Below are 20660 nucleotides of genomic sequence, written 5' to 3'. Positions count from 1 at the left end.
CCAGTCATAATACATATTGTATAGGCATCCAACACGCTGACCAGCATTGTATGCAAAATAAATGTATACGTTATTCAACCATTTCATCCAAACTGCTCGTGTGCGTCAAGCGACATCTGTGTAGCCAAGAACTAAAATAGAACGTGGTTTCATTTCAGACGCTTGACGTGCTCCCTTCAACGCATTGGTTTATACAAGCATATAACCACGTGGGTGATTGAAAGATGAATGCACCTTAAAGTTGGTTGCCAACCACCATATATACAGTGGGGAGAACAAGTATTTGATAACCTGCAAAATCAGCAGTGTTTCCTACTTACAAAGCATGTAGAGAGAGGTCTGTAATTTTTATCATAGGTACACTTCAACTGTGAGAGAAGGAATCTAAAACAAAAATCCAGAAAATCACATTGTATGATTTTTAAGTAATTAATTTGCATTTTATAGCATGACATAAGTATTTGATCACCTACCAACCAGTAAGAATTCCAGCTCTCACAGACCTGTTCGTTTTTCTTTAAGAAGCCCTCCTGTTCTCCACTCCTTACCTGTATTAACTGCACCTGTTTGAACTCGTTACCTGTATAAAAGACACCTGTCCACACACTCAAACAGACTCCAACCTCTCCACAATGGCCAAGACCAGAGAGCTGTGTAAGAACATCAGGGTAAAATTGTAGGCCTGTAAGTAGGAAAACCTGCAAAATCGGCAGTGTATCAAATACTTGTTCTCCCCACTATATATATATATATATATATATATATATATATATATATATATATATATATATATATCAATCTATAGTCTACACAACCTTCCCAGCTCTGCAGATTTTGCTGCGAGGAGGCAGAATCATTAGATCATTTATTTTGGTACTGTCCACATGTATATGTAGCTCATTTTTTGGTCACAGGTCCAGGATTGGCTGAAGAGTTGCAACATTTACCTGGATCTAACGCTGCAGATAGCAATACTGAGTGATTTGAAAAGTTAGTCAATCGATCAATAATATAATAATTAATTTCAGCAAAAAAATCTTTCATTTAAAATCTGTAGAAACTATGAGAATATAAAAGGTTCAGAATTGAGGATTGACCACAAGTTCTCAATGAGATTAAGGTCTGGGGAGTTCCCTGGCCATGGACCCAAAATATTGATGTTTTGTTCCCCGAGCCACTTAGTTATCACTTTTGCCTTATGGCAAGGTGCTCCATCATGCTGGAAAAGGCATTGTTAGTCACCGAACTGTTCCTGGATGGTTGGGATTAGTTGCTCTCGGAGGATGTGTTGGTACCATTCTTTATTCATGGCTGTGTTCCTAGGCAAAATTGTGAGTGATCCCACTCCCTTGGCTGAGAAGCAACCCCACACATGAATGGTCTCAGGATGCTTTACTGTTGGCATGACACGGGACTGATGGTAGCGCTCACCTCGTCTTCTCCGGACAAGCTTTTTTCCGGATGCCCCAAACAATCGGGAAGGAGATTCATCAGAGAAAATGACTTTACCCCAGTACTCAGCAGTCCAATCCCTGTACCTTTTGCAGAATATCAGTCTGTCCCTGATGTTTTTCCTGGCGAGAAGTGGATTCTTTGCTACCCTTCTTGACACCAGGCCATCCTCCAAAAGTCTTCACCTCACTGTGCGTGCAGATGCACTCACACCTGCCTGCTGACATTCCTGAGCAAGCTCTGTACTGGTGGTGCCCCGATCCCGCAGCTAAATCAACTTCAGGAGACAGTTCTGGCGCTTGCTGGACTTTCTTGGGCACCCTGAAGCCTTCTTCACAACAATTGAACCGCTCTCCTTGAAGTTCTTGATGATCCGATAAATGGTTGATTTAGGTGCAATCTTACTGGCAGCAATATCCTTGCCTGTGAAGCCCTTTTTGTGCAAAGCAATGGTGATGGCACGTGTTTCCTTGCAGGTAACCATGGTTGACAGGAAGAACAATGATTCCAAGCACCACCCTCCTTTTGAAGCTTTCAGTCTGTTATTCAAACTCAATCAGCTTGACAGAGTGATCTCCAGCCTTGTCCTCGTCAACATTCACACCTGTGTTAACGAGAGAATCACTGACATGATGTCAGCTGGTCCTTTTGTGGCAGTGCTGAAATGCAGTGGAAATGTTTTTGGGGATTCAGTTTATTTGCATGGCAAAGAGGGATTTTGTTATTAATTGCAAATCATCTGATCTCTCTTCATAACATTCTGGAGAATATGCAAATTGCCATCATACAAACTGAGGCAGCAGACTGAAAATTAATATGTGTGCCATTCTCAACTTTTGGCCACGACTGTACATAGGTTCAGAACTTTTGTGAAATAGCACAGTTATGTATGGCAAATATTAATCAAACTGGATGGACATCAGAAATAGAGGAAGGCCAGGACTAAAAACAAACAAAATATAACAATTGTAAAATAGATGTCCGTACACACACACACACACATATTTACACCCCAAAAATATATGGGGGATTGGAAATGATGCAGACAATGACAATGATGAAAGTTGCAATATTAAAGCTGAGCCACCTACTAGAAAAATAAAACAAATCAAATAAAGAAAGAACACTTCTCCCAGTACTTGATATGGGGATATAATCTACATGCATGCAACAGCCTCTGTTTTAAAACCTTTAGATTCAGTCTGTCATTCAGCACTGTGTTTTCAGCACTGTGTTTTCTCACTGGGGACAATTTTCATACACATCACTGCATTTCGTATAGTTCTGCTGGCTGGGAGTCTGCCTACCAGAAGGGCCCAGCATAAGCTACTTTTTGTATTGTTGGATACAGACTTAAGCCCGTTTCAATATAATTGTATAATTAGTCTAAAAGTAGTAATTGTGTTATGTGTTAGATGGAATGGTTTATGTGCATTGTATTTGGGCAGAGGTAAAGTACAAGAGTGGGCCCGTCTCTACGGGCAAGAATGATTCCATAACACGGAACCCAAACCGGCTGCACGTGTGCGCCATCGTGCACACATTTATTTTGTCCCTCCACACCAAACGCGATCACGACATGCAGGTTAAAATACCAAAACAAACTCTGAACTAATTACATTAATTTGGGGACAGGTCAAAAAGCATTAAACATATGGCATTTTAGCTAGCTAGCTTGCACTTGCTAGCTAATTTGTCCTATTTAGCTAGCTTGCTGTTTCTAGCTAATTTGTCCTGGGATATAAACATTGAGGTGTTATTTTACCTGAAACGCACAAGGTCCTCTACTCCAACAATTAATCCACACATAAAACTGTCAACCGACTCGTTTCTAGATATCTCTCCTCCTTCTAGGCTTTTTCTTCTCTGGACTTTATATTGGAATTGGCAACTTAAATAAATTAGGTGCATTACCAACACCGACCTCATTCATCTTTCAGTCACCCACGTGGGTATAACCAATGAGGAGATGACAATCTCAATGAGGTCGGTGGTACAATGAGTAGACGGGAGAGGCAGGACTTGTAGCGCGATCTGCGTCACAAATAGAACTGACTTCTATTTTCGCTCTTGGCGTTTGGGTGCAATAATTGAATAATATAGATATCTAAATTTATCTTGCAACACTCGCGCATGCGACGCAGTCAGCCTGTAAGGGTTGAATAGGAGCCTTAGCACTGTGTCTGGAGTTAGATCGTAATTACGGTCATATCTTCAATGTTTTATACCATTATATATTCTCGTAATATGAAAATACATTCTTAGGGATGGAAAGTGGTGTTAGGTTTAAGTTCTTTGTGTATGAGAATTATCTAGTGGACCGCGGTAGACTGCAAGAATGTGTACTACCTGTAACTTAAGGCTTCTCCTGACTGATAAGACCTGTGATGTGGAGGAGTACCTGACTCAAGCTGGGACGATAACTCCATCTGCCCAGAGATTGTTTGTTCATCCTAGACACAGAAGGGGGGCCTAGTCAGAGATTATAAATATATGCGTTTGTGACTTTATATCATGTCTTGAAGCTATAACACCCAGTGTGGTGAATAAATCTAGCCTGAGCTTCCTTTGGCATCTGTCTGGATTATTGAAGCAGACTTTAACCGTATAGAAAACAGTTATTCAGAGACTCACTACCTGAGCTCACATATTATCTGGAGATCCAGTCATTTTCAGAGCCGCTCTCTTGTCTGGCTGGTTCTGGAGGTCCCACACTGACCGGGGGAAAAAAGCTTTTAGTTGTTATGACCCCAACTCATGTAATCGCCTTCAGGCCACCTTGAAATTAGATTTGCTTGTTACCATTGAACAGTTTAGATGGAATTTAAGGGAGGTGATATGAGAGAGAGTTGTGTTTGGTTTAATAAATCTTAATGTATTGATATTATTTATTGTATGTTCATGTTCACAGCGGTCCCTTGCAAACGAGACCCTGGTCTCAATGGTGACACACCCAGTATATAAAAAAATTAAATTGCACCTTGTGTACTTTACTACTCTAATCCTCAACAGTAAGTTAAGACTCAGATGGAGTTCCAAACCCTTTTTGGGGGGGGGGGAAAGCTGATTCACGGGCTTATAAAAGTGGAACAGTATGTTGTGCTGTCAGAACTGTGAATTAGATGGATGATGTCAACGTACAAGTTTCATAGTGGTTAGCCTAACTCAAATGTGTACAAATTAAAAACAACATAACAAAATGTGAGCACTATTGCACATGAATGTCTTGCCTTGAAGTCAAATGTCAAAACACTTGATCTGTGGAATGGATTTCAGTGGGAATATAGGGCCTTACATTTTTCCTGCACTGTAAATTGAGCAAATGTTTAGCATGTAGATTTCCATGGCCTTGAAACCATCGGTCTGTAAATAACATGCTTTAGACAAATCCAATCCTCACCACGTACTGTGCAACTAGCTAAGTCTGGGGAAAAAAGGGAAACTATAAGGAGCAAACTCATGATGCTGAATGCAAAGCTTTTTACATTTCGCTAACTAGTGCTCAATAAAACAAATGAAGGAACGGTGTTGCATGATAAAGGAGACATGCTTCCTTGGGATTTCTGTCAAACAGGCCAATTACCCTTTGAAATCCATAAGATAACATTCTGTTCTACAGTATGTTGCATCATAAACCCTGACTTAACAATACTATCTCCCCACAGCAAAAAGCTTTGGTTAAACAATGCCAGAGACAACTAGAAAGCGGTCCAGTTCTTCATGCCCATATTCGTTTCCCTCATTAGCATATCGCTAGTTCGCTACTAGGCTCATCCAAGATGTCCTTCGTCTTGTCGTGTCCCCCCACGTCTGTCCCGAAGCAAGCATCAAAATTAGCCTGGAGCTAGCCCATGCTAGGCCCATTCTCCCGGCTAGCTGAAGAGGCCCATCAGCCACTCCTGGGCTACAATAACTGGGATCCCTCACGACTGGACTACCGATGTAACCTGCTCGAGGGGGTACTCAACTGGCCCCTACGCCACGACGTCCCCTTTATGCCCATCTGCTAGCCGCAGCCCGCTAGCTGTCTAGAGCATATTCGACTGTTAGCTGTATAGATCCATCGGCCAATTTATTGGGCCACTATACCTATTTTGCCAATTGGACTTGGACCCCTCTGCTACTCGGAACCCTACTAATCCATCACAACTGGTCTATTGATGTCACCACACGCAGAGGCTAAAACCGACTTTGTGTTGTGACGTCCTTCTAAGGCCCTTCTGCTAGCTGTCTGAATCGCTGTGTCTCCAGCCAGCCCAACCACTCACTGGACCCCTATGATCGCTTGGCTATGCATGCCTTTCCCTAATATCAATATGCCTTGTCCATTACTGTCCTGGTTAGTTATTATCTTATTTCACTGTAGAGCCTCTAGCCCTGCTCAATATGCCTTAACCTACCATTTAGTTCCACCTCCCACATAATGCGATGACATCACCTGGTTTATATGTCTCTAGAAACAATATCTCTCTCATCATTACTCAATGCCTAGGTTAAACTCCAATGTACTCACATCCTTCCATCCCTTTGTCTGTACACTATGCCTTGAACCTATTCTATCACGCCCAGAAACCTGCTCCTTTAACTCCGTTCCGAACGTACTAGACGACCAGTTCCGTTAGCCTTTAGCTGTACCCTTATCCTACATCCCCAGAGGAACAGAGGAGAGTTTTTTTTTAAATGTGATGACATTGAAGCAATGAAGAAAACTGGTTGGATTTGAAAAAAGTCCATGTAAAATAATTTTGTATTTATTTTCCACCCAAATTGCAAACTAAATCCAATGACATTGTGACTTTTGATATCACCATGCAGTAAAATGTGTTTATTGACAGAGTTAAAAACCTCTGCCAAGAACATCTAGGTTTTCAGTTTTCTGCTTCATACTCAGACCACTAAGAAAGTCCTAGCAAAATTCTTACTTCAGAAATGTTTTTTGGATAAAAATCCATTTGTGCATTTTAAAGGAAATATATTATGCTAAGGTACTTCATTGTTACCCAGAAATGATTTTAAAAATATATATTTAAACATCCCAAAATTCTGTCAGGGTTAGCCACATTAGCGCTGTTTGTGGATAATAGCTAGGTAAGTGGGTTAGCTTAGTATTAGCATTGGCGCTCTTACTTTGGGATGTGTCTCAACAGGAGTCGGAGGGAGGGCAGGTCTCCCTTGGCAGCAGCATAGTGGACAGCCAGGGCCCCAGTCTCTGTGGACACCCCGGCATCAGCCTCCCCGCTCTTCAGCAACCAATCAGTGATCTCGTGATGGCTGAACCGGGAGGCGAGGTGGAGAACGGTAGCTCCGGAACTATCACGGTCCTGAAAAAGATGAGAAACGTGGAAAATATCAGAAATAGGCGTCAGGGCTTATGTGCCGGGTTAGTTCAGTTACATCCTAGTAGTAGCCTAGATCAAGGACACGTGTTACATCACGTACGTACACAGGACTATTCAATGTCTGGTTTGTGCTAATGTATGCCTTGTATCGTCCAATCAATTCACTGGACTCACTTCACCTTTATGTCAGGAACAAGAGAGTACTATTTCTAAAACAACAAAATAGCTCCATACAGCATTAAAAAAGATGACATCATTACTCTGCATTCAAGTAATTTAAAATCAGATATGAAACCATTATTAAAAAGAGATGGGGTGAACCTGAAATAATTTGAAAGATATTATCTGAATTGGGTAACACTGTGCCTGAAACCACTCACAAAAACAAGAGGTGTCAATGACAGAGTGGAAACGAACAAGGACGACCCACCGTGTCAAACTTAATCTAGACTACATTACTAATGGTAAGAGAGGCCATATACAGATGTTTGCCAATTTGCTTATCACTTGCACACTTTGTGGTGGCTGTATAGTCTGTCAACCATGTAAGCCTAGCATTGAATGGTGAACATGTAGCGGTAATGAAGGGAGCTCTTATTAGGCTGCTCCTGTTACTAGCACTAGTTTATTGAGCAGAAAACGGGCAAAATAATAGTAGTAGTTGTCGTCAGCAGTGTGTTTTCATGGACGCAAAGGGAAGCAATGTCTCTGTTTCATAATTTTCCTTCAAATCGCAAGAGGCCGAATGTATCTTACAGGAGAAAGCATCCAAGCGAGTGAACAGCCACCTTCTGTCTCTCTACATGTAGGCCATTTATCTGATGCTGTCTGGTCCAAACGACTATGACATTGTTGCGGCCCGTAGCATTGAAGGGATGAGACACCACCGAGCATCTGGCCTCCCTTGACCAAAAAAATAACTAAATTAGCCACATCAGCGTTGAGCTAAACTAGGGATGGTCCTGACGCACCAAAAAACAAAATGTTCAAGGAAGCCAGCTTGGATTTGGCAGCACATCTATCAAATCTCATTGAGAACATACGGCATTGACAGAAAAACTACAATTGTTGCATCTCGTTGTGTTGCACTCCGGTGGCTAGCTAGCTAAAATTGTCTCTTTCCTAAATTAGCCATGGATGTAGATAGGGATTTGGACTTGTGGTTTAACTTAATTCTCTGTACTGGCCAATGATTATGATGGTGATTCTGATCCAAACATTAATTCATACATTGTTGTGCCCCTGGCCTGAGAGGATGGAAGTTCAATATGTAGCTAGATATAGAAGGCTAAAGTTAACTAGCTAACGTTTCCCATGAATGGAAGTTAGGCTAGCGAGCAAGCATTTTAGGCAGGTAGCCTAGGACAAAAAAACATAAATAAATAAGAGTGTACTGTATAGACTGTTGTTAACATGAGAGGAGAATGGCATTGACATTGCAGTGCTGGAATAGCGGAGGCAGCTCCTGTTTTCTTTGCAGTAACTCTCCGTGGTTCTAACGCAATAGTTGTTTAGTGGTCCGAAAATGTCAGAAACATGAACTTGCTTGACCATGCTGTAGGTCATGTAACTGTGTTACATGCAATATGCTTTGTGGACTTCACTGGACAGAGGTTGCTATCCAGTGTTGTGATAAAACAAACAAAAAAGTTATGGTTGAATTTCTTCTGCCGCTGTTTTCTTACTGTCTCGGCCTATACATCACGGTCGCAAGGCATATGAACTAACGGGTAATAAAACAAACAATGCAATTATCACAAGTTGTAATATGGCTTTTTTTCAGGGGGGTGTTTGGCTTCCCCAGTGATCTTACCCATGCACCGCTACTGGTAGTCGTGCCATTGATTTGGGGAGAGTAACCACTTATTTAACCCCCCTAAAATGTTGGTGGACGGACCATCATGAGAATTTAGCTGCGTTTATTAAAAGTTGCTTGATGATGCATAGTATTAGTGAGAATGATGGCATACAAGTCACTCATCCCTCCTTTCCATGTACCCTCTCTCTAAAGCCTGAGACACGCATGGGAGGACAGCCAGAGGAGTCACTCATCCCTCCTTTCCATGTACCCTCTCTCTAAAGCCTGAGACACACATGGGAGGACAGCCAGAGGAGTCACTCAGCCCTCCTTTCCATGTACCCTCTCTCTAAAGCCTGAGACACGCATGGGAGAACAGCCAGAGGAGAGAGAGGCTCCATTACTTCCTTTTCAGACATTTATGCAAATTCAGTACTAGCGTCAATCCCGCCATTCAAATGAAGGAGCATGGGTGTGTACACCTTAAATAATACAGATCCGAACATGACAGCTTTGGTCGAAAGAGATCATTTTTCTAATTTATGCTGCTGCTCTTGCTTTTCACAAGAGTGGAGCGTGGCGCGTGTATTTTGTCGTTGGCCAATCATAAGTCAAAGCAGCAATAGGCTACAGTGTGTGGCAAAAGTTAACAGGTATCTATCTATCTAATCAATGGAATTAAAATGACGGAATCAAAAGTTAAAGAAGGATAGGTTCCAACGACCAACACCCAACAGGTAGGCTGTTACTTAATATTCTGACTGTACTGCAGACTCAATTAAGCTAACGTTAGCTAGTAAGTCTGCAGTGCATTCAGAATGTTAAGTTGCAACTTCTCCCAGGTTTGTATTTATTAGGGATCCAAACACATTAAGATTACACTTAAAACAGTACATCATATCATTACTACACATCTACAAAACAAACTATATAATACCACCATACAACAATGTACGTGTGTGTAGAGTGCGCGTGCTTGCGCGTGAGTGTCAGCTCATGCGTCTTCACAGATCATGCTGTTCCATAAGTTGTATTTGTGTCCGTTTTTAAAAATCTGATTCTACTGTTACCTGATGTGGAATAGAGTTCCATGTAGTCATGTCTCTGTGTAGTACTGTGTGCCTCCGATAGTCTGTTCTGAACTTGGGGACTATGAAGAGACCTCTGGTGGCATGTCTTGTGGGGCATGCATGGGTGTCTGAGCTAGAAGAAGTCGACTGATTATGATTTTTCAACGCCGATACCGATTGATGGAGGACCAAAATAGCAGATAGATTAATCGTCCGATTTTTATTTATAATAATGACAATTACAACAATACTGAATGAACACTTATTTTAACTTAATATATCAATAAAATCAATTTAGCCTCAAATAAATAATGAAACATGTTCAATTTTGTTTAAATAATGCAAAAACAAAGTGTTGGAGAAGAAAGTAAAAGTGCAATATCTGCTATGTAAGAAAGCTAACGTTTAAGTTCCTTGCTCAGAACATGAGAACATATGAAAGCTGGTGGTTCCTTTTAACATCAGTCTTCAATATTCCCAGGTAAGAAGTTTTAGGTTGTAGTTATTATAGGAATTATAGGACTATTTCCCTCTATTCTATTTGTATTTCATTAACCTTTGACTATTGGATGTTCTTATAGGCACTTTAGTATTGCCAGTGTAACAGTATAGCTTCCGTCCCTCTCCTCGCTCCTCCCTGGGCTCGAACCAGAAACACAACGACAACAGCCACCCTCGAAGCAGCGTTACCCATGCAGAGTAAGGGGAACAACCACTCCAAGTCTCAGAGCGAGTGACATTTGAAATGCTATTAGCGCGCACCCCGCTAACTAGCTAGCCATTTCACATCGGTTACATGAGCCTCATCTCGGGAGTTGATAGGCTTGAAGTCATAAACAGCGCAATGCTTGACACACAATGAAGAGCTTCTGGCAAAACGCACTAAAGTGCTGTTTGAATGAATGCTTACGAGCCTGCTGCTGCCTACCACCGCTCAGTCAGACTGCTCTATCAAATCATAGACTTAGTTATAACATAACACACAGAAATACGAGCCTTAGGTCATTAATATGGTTGAATCCGGAAACTATCTTCTCGAAAACAAGACATTTATTATTTCAGTTAACTACGGAACCGTTCCGTATTTCATCTAAGGGGTGGCATCCATAAGTCTAAATATTCCTGTAACATTGCACAACCTTCAATATTATGTCATAATTACGTAAAATTCTGGCAAATTAGGCGGCCCAAACTGTTGCATATACCCTGACTCTGCATGCAATGAACGTAAGAGAAGTTAATATTGCCTGCTAACCTGGATTTCTTTTAAATCAAATCAAATTTTATTTGTCACATACACATGGTTAGCAGATGTTAATGCGAGTGTAGCGAAATGCTTGTGCTTCTAGTTCCAACAATGCAGTAATAACAAGTAATCTAACTAACAATTCCAAAACTACTGTCTTGTACACAGTGTAAGGGGATAAAGAATATGTACATAAGGATATATGAATGAGTGATGGTACAGAGCAGCATAGGCAAGATACAGTAGATGGTATCGAGTACAGTATGTACAAATGAGATGAGTATGTAAACAAAGTGGCATAGTATAAAGTGGCTAGTGATACATGTATTACATAAGGATACCGTCAATGATATAGAGTACAGTATATACGTATGCATATGAGATGAATAATGTAGGGTAAGTAACATTTATATAAGGTAGCATTGTTTAAAGTGGCTAGTGATATATTTACATCATTTCCCATCAATTCCAATTATTAAAGTGGCTGGAGTTGAGTCAGTGTCAGTGTGTTGGCAGCAGCCACTCAGTGTTAGTGGTGGCTGTTTAACAGTCTGATGGCCTTGAGATAGAAGCTGTTTTTCAGTCTCTCGGTCCCAGCTTTGATGCACCTGTACTGAAGCTAAATATGCAGGTTTAAAAATATATACTTCTGTGTATTGATTTTAAGAAAGGCATTGATGTTTATGGTTAGGTACACATTGGAGCAACGATACGCACCGCATCGATTATATGCAACGCAGGACACGCTAGATAAACTAGTAATATCATCAACCATGTATAGTTAACTGGTGATTATGATTGATTGTTTTTTATAAGATAAGTTTAATGCTAGCTAGAAACTTGGCTTACTGCATTAGCGTAACAGGCAGTCTCCTCGTGGAGTGCAATGAGAGGCAGGTGGTTAGAGCGTTGGACTAGTTAACTATAAGGTTGCAAGATTGAATCCCCCGAGATGACAGGGTGAAAATCTGTCGTTCTGCCCCTGAATGAGGCAGTTAACCCACCCTTTCTAGGCCGTCATTGAAAATAAGAGTGGGTTCTTAACTGACTTGCCCAGTTAAATAAAGGTATAAAAAAAATAAATAAAATAAATACTAATAAAAATCGCTCAAATCAGTGTCCAAAAATACCGATTTCCGATTGTTATAAAAACTTGAAATCGGCCCCAATTAATTGGCCATTACGACTAATCGGTCGACCTCTACTGCAGACCAACCCCAGAAATTACTTATTAATTATACAAGGGGTCACAAGCTCACTACCCAACAGCTCCATAAGTTCACTACAAAAATTCAACTGTTTCACGTTTTATTGCAGTTCAACAAGGTCACATCGATCAGGCCATTACTTTTGCTTTACTTGGAAGAAACAGCTGCACTATCATGTCACATAAGCACACCCTTAAAAAGGAAGAACACAGGAATAGTTCAATCAATCACTTTTTGACACATATCGTCTACTTCATTCTCTCTCTCATGGGTACCTGGGGCCTGGGGCCGTAACACTTCAAAATCAGAGAAAGTGTTCAGACAAATAACTGTTTCTCAAGCTGTTGTAAAGCTCATATACAATTAGTCCAGCAGATGTGACATTGTTATGCACTATAAGTATGGAACTTAGCACACTGGAGTGCCTGCTGTGGTGAGTAATGCTACACTTCCCTTTGAATGGGGCTTGGTGATAATTACAGTGTAATCACTAATAACAATCTCAGCTGGATATAGGCCTGTGATGAATTACGTGATGACTTTAGGGAACTAATCAGACCATTTAAAAAGCTACTGTACTGTATGCCTGAGGCGAGAAAATAACTTGACTCACCGCGGTATGACATCCCCCTTGAGTCAATAGCCACTGTAAACAGGCCAGGTTACCAGTTGCAGCCGCGTCGTGTGCGGGGCTGGCGCCATTATTCGCCAAACCGTTGCCCGGTAAACCCACTTCTTCCACGAGGAAACGCAGGCAAGTCAGTTTTCCAGTACGGGCTGCATGGTGGACAGGTGAGGCTCCCAAAAGGTCCTTTACTCCGCTGGTCAGTACATTCTCCGCTAATTGCACTTTCAGAGTTTGGACATCCCCCTGCCTTGCGGCAATCAGTGTCCTTTCCACCACCATAACTGCGGCTTGACAACTCCTCAGTATTTATAAACGCACCCTCTAAATGAGGTTAATCTCTATTTAACTCTAGAACTATTTTCTTCGCAGATAAATCATGTGTTCAGTACAGGAACATAAATGCATGTCCAGTCTTTAGAAGCCTATCCTGCTGAATTGACATATCTAAATGCATCTCTAAGTAAGCCTACTGTTTGAGAACGACAAAAAGCCTATTTCTTTGGACATGTCTTTCAGTGCGCATGAATTTGGTCATTTTTCTAGTTAAAAACATATTGTTTTGCTTTATATCCACAGACTTGACCAAGTACCAGTCGTGTTCGTGTAATTGAGCGAATGAAGTTAAAAATTATTGCGTACCGGTGATTTGTAATTGCGCACGACGATAATGTTCAACTGATGGCTACCATGTCCTCCGCTGCCTCCACACCATAGCTCAAACACCCGCTGCAGGGATATTCCCTGGTCTTAATATCGCCTTCTTTCTTAGATATTACTCCGCTTTGAGAACGTTGTAGCCCATTGAATTAGCTACGGAGAATATTGCGCACGGCTATTTTGGCTCATGTGTCTGTGGCCGCAGATTGCGATTTGGGACTCTGTTAAGCACCTGTTAAATAATCCATCAGGGGAAGATCACTCCTGCAGTAACAGGTTGGTCTCTAGAAATCGGATCAGTAGTTAAGGAGACAGTAGCCAATGTCAGGGGTGGCCAGTCCTCACGGAGAGATACTTGTTTCTCAAGGTTTTTGCACCAACCTACCGCCTTATACACTGACACTGCTAATCAAATATTAATCAGCACCTTGATTAGCAGAATCAGGTGTGTTAGAGAAAGGGTTGGTACCAAAACCTCCAGACCCCAGCTGGTCTGCAGGAGGAGACTTGACCACTTTTTAGTTTGTGATTGTGCTATTTCAGTGTTCGATAAATAACATTGTAGCTAAATCTATCCACCCTTATAAGCAGTAGCAGTGCTTTGGTAAAATCAATGGGGAAGCTAAGCAAAAAAAAGCCATATTACAATTTATGGGGCATTGATAATTGGATTGTTTTGGATTGACTTCAAGCCTATCAACTCCCGAGATGAGGCTCCTTTAACCGATGTGAAATGGCTAGCTAGTTAGCGTGCGCTAGTAGCGTTTCAAACGTCACTCGCTCTGAGCCTTCTAGTAGTTCTTCCCCTTGCTCTGCATGGGTAACGCTGCTTTTTCTGCTGTTGTTGCTGGTTCGAGCCCAGGGAGGAGCGAAGAGAGGGACGGAAGCTATACTGTTACACTGGCAATACTAAAGTGCCTATAAGAACATCCAATAGTCAAAGGTTAATGAAATACAAATGGTATAGAGGGAAATAGTCCTATAATTCCTATAATAACTACAACCTAAAACTTCTTACCTGGGAATATTGAAGACTCATGTTAAAAGGAACCACCAGCTTTCATATGTTCTCATGTTCTGAGCAAGGAACTGAAACGTTAGCTTTCTTACATAGCACATATTGCACTTTTACTTTCTTCTCCAACACTTTGTTTTTGCATTATTTAAACCAAATTGAACATGTTTCATTATTTACTTGAGGCTAAATTGATTTTATTGATGTATTATATTAAGTTCAAATAAGTGTTCATTCAGTATTGTTGTAATTGTCATTATTACAAATAAATAAATAAAAATCGTCCGATTAATCGGTATCGGCTTTTTTGGTCCTCCAATAATCGGTATCGGCGTTGAAAAATCATAATCGGTCGACCTCTAATTTCAACATCATCAAATCACATATGTTTAGTCTAATACAGTGACAACTAAAAGATACCAAAAGTATCAGTTTAGTCCAATCAACGATGGACTAATCAATGATTTGGCTGTCCATGGTTGTGATTTCTGTTTGTGCATGCGTTCGTGTAATGCCATCCTTTCTTTCATGTTGAGAAAATGATCTATGACTCCGTCATACAGTATGCTTTTAGTTTTTGTTGTCATAGGCTACCTGGCTGAAATGCTTGCTTGATAGCCTAACTTCCTTTTCATGGGCTACGAGGACCCAGCTAGTTTACATTAGCCTACTACAGTTAGCTAGATATTGATCTTCCATCCCCTCAGGCCAGGGGCACAACAATGTATGAATTAATGGTTGGATCAGAATCACCGTCATAATCATTGGCTTGTACAGAGAATTAAGTAAAACCCACAAGTCCAAATCCCTACATCCATCCATGGCTAATTTAGGAAAAGGACACTTTTAGCTAGCTAGCCACCAGAGGACACCAACACAATGAGATGCAACAGTTACATTTTATTCTGTCATTTGATGTTTTGCTCCTGATGTGGTTGGTGTGAAGCCAAATCCAAACTGGCTTTCCTTGACACTATTTTTTTGGGTGCGCCAGGGCCATTCACAGTTGAGCTCACTCAGTTTAGCTCAACGCTGATTGGGTATTATTAGCTTCCCTTGCATTCAATGCTACGGGCAGCAAAAATGTAATAATATTTTTGACCAGACAGCATCATATAGGACTAGATGGGATACACATACAGAGACAGAGGGGTGCTGTTTTGCTCACTCGGATGCTTTCTCCGGTGAGATACATTGCCAAAAGTATGTGGATGCCTGCTCTTCGAACATGTCATTCCAAAATCATGGGGATTAATATGGAGTTGGTCCCTCCTTTGCTGCTATAACAGCCTCCACTCTTCTGGGAAGGCTTCCACTAGATGTTGGGACATTACTGCCTGTACATGCTTCCATTCAACCACAAAAGCATTAGTGAGGTGGGGAATTGATGTTGGGCCATTAGGCCTGGCTCACAGTCGGCGTTCCAGTTCATCGCAAATGTGTTTGATGGGGTTGAGGTCAGGGCTCTGTGCAGGCCTGTGCAGGCCAGTCAAGTTATTCTACACTGATCTCAACAAACCATTTCTGTATGGACCTCACTTAGTGCACGGGGGCATTGTCATGTTGAAACAGAAAAGGGCCTTCCCCAAACTGTTGCCACAAAGTTGGAAGTACAGAATCATATAGAATGTCATTGTATGCTGTAGCTTTAAGATTTCCCTTCATTGGAACTAAGGGGCTTAGCCTGAACCTTGAAAAATAGCCCCAGACCATTCCTCCTCTACCAAACTTTACAGTTGGCACTATATTACAAGCATTTCATTACACTTGGTTAACATATGTTATTGCAAGTGTATGTGACCAATAAAATTTGATTAGATTTTTGCATTCGGACAGGTAGCGTTCTCCTGGCATCCACCAAAACCAGTATCGTCCATTGGACTGGCAGATGGTGAAGCGTGATTCATCACTCTAGAGAACGCGTTTCCACTGCTCCAGAGTCCAATGGCGGCAAACTTTACACCACTCCAGCCGATGCTTGGCATTGCGCATGGTGATCTTAGGCTTGTGTCCAGCTGCTCAGCCATGGAAACTAATTTCATGAAACTCCTGACAAACAGTCATTGTGCTTATGTTGCTTCCAGAGGCAGTTTGGAACTCGCTAGTGAGTGTTGCAACCGAGGACGATGTTTACGCGCTATGCACTTCAGCACTCGGCGGTCCTGTTCTATGATCTTGTGTGTGTGAAACCAATGTGAAATGGCTAGCTAGTTAGCCGGGTGCACGCTAATAGCATTTCAATTGGTGACATCACTCGCTCTGAGACCTTGAAGTAGTTGTTTCCTTTGCTCTGCAAGGGCCGCAGCTTTTGTGGAGCGATGGGTAATGATGCTTCGTGGGTGTCAGTTGTTGATGTGTGCAGAGGGTCCCTGGTTCGAGCCCAGGTAGGGACAAGGAGAGGGACAGAAGCTATACTGTTACATTGGTGCCGTGACCCAGATCACTGGTTGATGCGGAAAAGGAGGAAGTCAAAAGGGGGGTGAGTGTAACCGGTGTGAAATGGCTAGCTAGTTAGCGGTGGTGCGTGCTAATAGCGTTTCAATCAGTGACGTCACTCGCTCTGAGACCTTGAAGTAGTTTTTCCCCTTGCTCTGCAAGGACAGCGGCTTTTGTGAAGCGATGGGTAACGATGCTTCGTGGGTGTCAGTTGTTGATGTGTGCAGAGGGTCCCTGGTTCGAGCCCAGGTAGGGACAAGGAGAGAGACGGAAGCTGCACTGTTACATGTAGCCTACCACTTCCCTGCTGAGCCGTTGTTGCTCCAAGACGTTACCACTTCACAATAACAGAACTTACAGTTGACTGGGGCAGATCTAGCAGGCCAGAAATTTTACAAACATACTTGTTGGAAAGGTGACATCCTATGACGGTGCCACGTTGAAAGTCACTGAGCTCCAATTTTTGTGTATAGAGATTGCATGGCTGCGTTTGTTCGAATTTATACACCTGTCAGCAATGGGTGTGGCTGAAATAGCCAAATCCACTAATTTGAAGGGGTGTCCACATACTTTTGACAATTATGAAACAGAGAAACGAAAATGTGATAATTTTCTGATTTTCTTGGTCAATTTTTTGGGGACGCCTGGCTTCCCTTGACATCCATCATTACACACCACTGCTTTTAAGGGGTTGTAATGTCTTTCAAAGCAGTTAGTCCTATGTATATTTTAATTCCGAAATCCTTTTACATACGAGATAGACTTAGGATTACCCAATATAATTAGAGGTTTGCATCAGGGGACACACATTAGCCAGTAGGCCAGGTAGCCCGTGCTATATCAGAAAACGTTTTAAATCATTTTTGCTCAAATCAAAAACCATATCTTATTGTTGATGTAGTCCAGAAACAAAATGTATGACTTGCATCATGTAAAGGGACCCTGCAATAATATTTATTGGAAGTAGGGGTGGAGCAACACGTGGGAGAGTCGTGCGTTGTCTCATGCATTTGTAGGCCTTTTCAATATAAGGAGATGGCGCTGCAGTGGATAGCGGCTGTTTTACAGGCTCCCGACCAATTCTGAAACTTTGTGTGGGGTTTTTTATTCCTTTTAACTCTGCTTTGTTAGGAAAACGCTTGTAAGTAAGCATTTCACAGCCAAGTTTACAGCTGTTGTATTCGGCGCATCTCACAAATATATATATATATACAATGGGGCAAAAAAGTATTTAGTCAGCCACCAATTATACAAGTTCTGGAGTGGCCTAGCCAGTCTCCAGATCTCAACCCCATAGAAAATCTTTGGAGGGAGTTGAAAGTCCATGTTTCCCAGCAACAGCCCCAAAACATCACTGCTCTAGAGGAGATCTGCATGGAGGAATGGGCCAAAATATCAGCAACAGTGTGTGAAAACCTTGTGAAGACTTACAGAAAACGTTTGACCTCTGTCATTGCCAACAAAGGGTATATAACAAAGTATTGAGAAACTTTTGTTATTGACCAAATACTTATTTTCCACCATAATTTTCAAATAAATTCATTAAAAATCCTACAATGTGATTTTCTGGATTGTTTTTCTCTCATTTTGGCTGACATAGTTGAAGTGTGCCTATGATGAAAATTACAGGCCTCTCATCTTTTTAAGTGGGAGTACTTGTACAATTGGTGGCTGACTAAATACTTTTTTGCCCCACTGTGTGTGTGTGTATGTATGTATGTATGTATGTATGTTTGTATATATATATATATATATATATTTATTTGATTCTCCATAGCATGTATACCTGTGCATATGCCTCTCCATGGTTGACTGTGATAAATTGCAATATGTTTCATCACCAGAGGGTGACAGGAAATCATCATATGTTGGACCACAACTCACACAAGCAACCTAGCTGGGTATGCATCAATATGGGATAAAACAACAATCTGTGAATAAGATATAGCCTTAAAGCCCCAATGCAGTCAAAATGATGTTCCTGTGTTTTATATCATATTGTACAACAGCTGAGGAAACTGTGTTAGAAGTGTAAAAGGGAGAAAAAATGTGATCAGTGTTATTTCCTGATAGTTGCTGGTTGAAAATACAATTTTATTTGACCTTTATTTAACTAGACAAGTCAGTTAAGAACAAATTCGTAAGAACAAATTCAAATTCAGCAGGCTTGCATGAGTTTAGGGTTTCCATGGTGACATCACCATGGGGGAAATTGGCTAATAAGACCAATAACAAAGAGTTCCAAACCTCTCTGCCAATAACAGTTAGTTTTCCGTTTCCACCCCCCCACTCAGTCTTAGCCCTATCAAAATTCTTGCTTGAGAGATGTTTTCTTGCCAAAAAGCCATTTTTTTTAACGATTTTAATGGAAATCTATTACAGTAAAGTACTTAACTGTTACCCCAAAATGATTTGATATTAATATAAAACGGCTGCATTGGACCTTTAAGTGAGACTTGTATGTTAGGCTGCTCTTTACCCCAAAAGCATTATTGAGGTCTTATAGTTCCTAACATTTTTATAGCCTAATATAATATTTGTAGGCTATATATGATATTCTTTCAGAGACTTGAATCATATTCTATTCGTTTTGTTTAGTTAGACTTGCAAGAATCATGTAATGGACTTTAATGGAATTCCAGCGCTTAAGATGATTTAACAAACGGGTTTAAGCACATAAATATGAGCATTGTTGCTGCGTCATAAGCACGCATACATGTCTATTTTACTTCTCATGTTATCTGGTTTATCACTTTCTGCTCAAGCACACTCTGTTGTTTGGGTCTCTATGGGTTGAGCCCCGTGCTTCACTCGTACCTCATGGGACAATCTGTTGCCATAAACCCAATTGTTATAGACACCATGCGGTTGCTTGCTAAGAGGAGGTGCCTATTAAATGCCCAGTGCGGTCAAAAACGTGATTTCCCGTGTTTTCTATATATTTCCACACTACGAGTTTGGAATAATACTGTGAGATTGTGAAAATGAGGATAATGCCCTTTTAGTGTAAGAGCTGTTTGAAAATACTGCCTGAAGTTTCCGCCTGTTGGATGGAGGCTGTAAATGAGTTAATAGACCAATAAGAAAGAGTTACAAACCTCTCTGCTAATAACAGCTACTTTTCAGTTTCCCTTTCCCACTCAGACCAATCCCTGACAGTCATAGCAAAATTATTGCTTGAGAAATTGCTCTTTGTTAAGTAGCTATTTTTGTTAATTTTTTTATATTTTTAATTGAAAACAAACTCGGCAAGGTAGCCTCTTGTTACCCAGAAACGATTTGATATTGAGATAAAAAAAAAATTAAAAAGCTGCATTGGACCGTTAAAACCCCATGAGAGACTGACAATTAATTGATGGCACAAATAAGGAACAATAGTTTTATTAGCAGAAATAAATTGATATGTTTTGCGCAATCGTAATTATTAGTCTAAAATGTCTAGAACACATAGGCTATAAAAAGAGACCTAAACCTATATGCTTTATTTTATTTTTGTAGAGAACAGCTGCTGTATATAGTCTACCATTTATAGCACAAACATTTCGAGTAATAAGGCTATATAGAGAAATTAAGCACTATAGCGCTAGACTAGTCTTTTATGGGTATTTGTTTCCATGGTCATTTTAAACGCCCCTATTACCCCAAATGTTTGGAAATCCCGATTGAATTGGAACAGGCTTTCTAACGGATTTTCAATGTGAACGTTGACGACGACGTCTGGGAACGCGGGGGTATTCCTTGCACGCGTCTGACGTGTGACAGTTATTCAAATTGGTTGCAATTCCATTCAGAGCCAAACTGAAGGCCCGTT

General features: G+C 41.0%; 1 protein-coding gene across 1 annotated transcript in view; it reads right to left on the bottom strand.

The window, feature by feature from the left end:
- LOC110491049 (espin) overlaps nt 1-13886 on the bottom strand; it is a 119737-nt gene extending 105851 nt beyond the window's left edge. The window contains exons 1-2 of the mRNA XM_036946772.1: nt 12727-13886; nt 6580-6773 (exon numbers count right to left, since the gene is read on the bottom strand). Coding sequence (XP_036802667.1) covers nt 6580-6773; nt 12727-13020 — 488 coding nt within the window. The 5' untranslated portion in view covers nt 13021-13886. The remainder of the gene's footprint in view (nt 1-6579; nt 6774-12726) is intronic.
- Nucleotides 13887-20660: the final 6774 nt, after the last annotated feature.

The sequence above is a fragment of the Oncorhynchus mykiss genome, chromosome 16, assembly GCF_013265735.2.
Source record: "Oncorhynchus mykiss isolate Arlee chromosome 16, USDA_OmykA_1.1, whole genome shotgun sequence".
In the NCBI taxonomy this organism is placed as follows: Eukaryota; Metazoa; Chordata; class Actinopteri; order Salmoniformes; family Salmonidae; genus Oncorhynchus; species Oncorhynchus mykiss.
The sequence above is the reverse complement of the archived record's forward strand: the minus strand, read 5'-3'. Positions and strand labels throughout refer to the sequence as shown.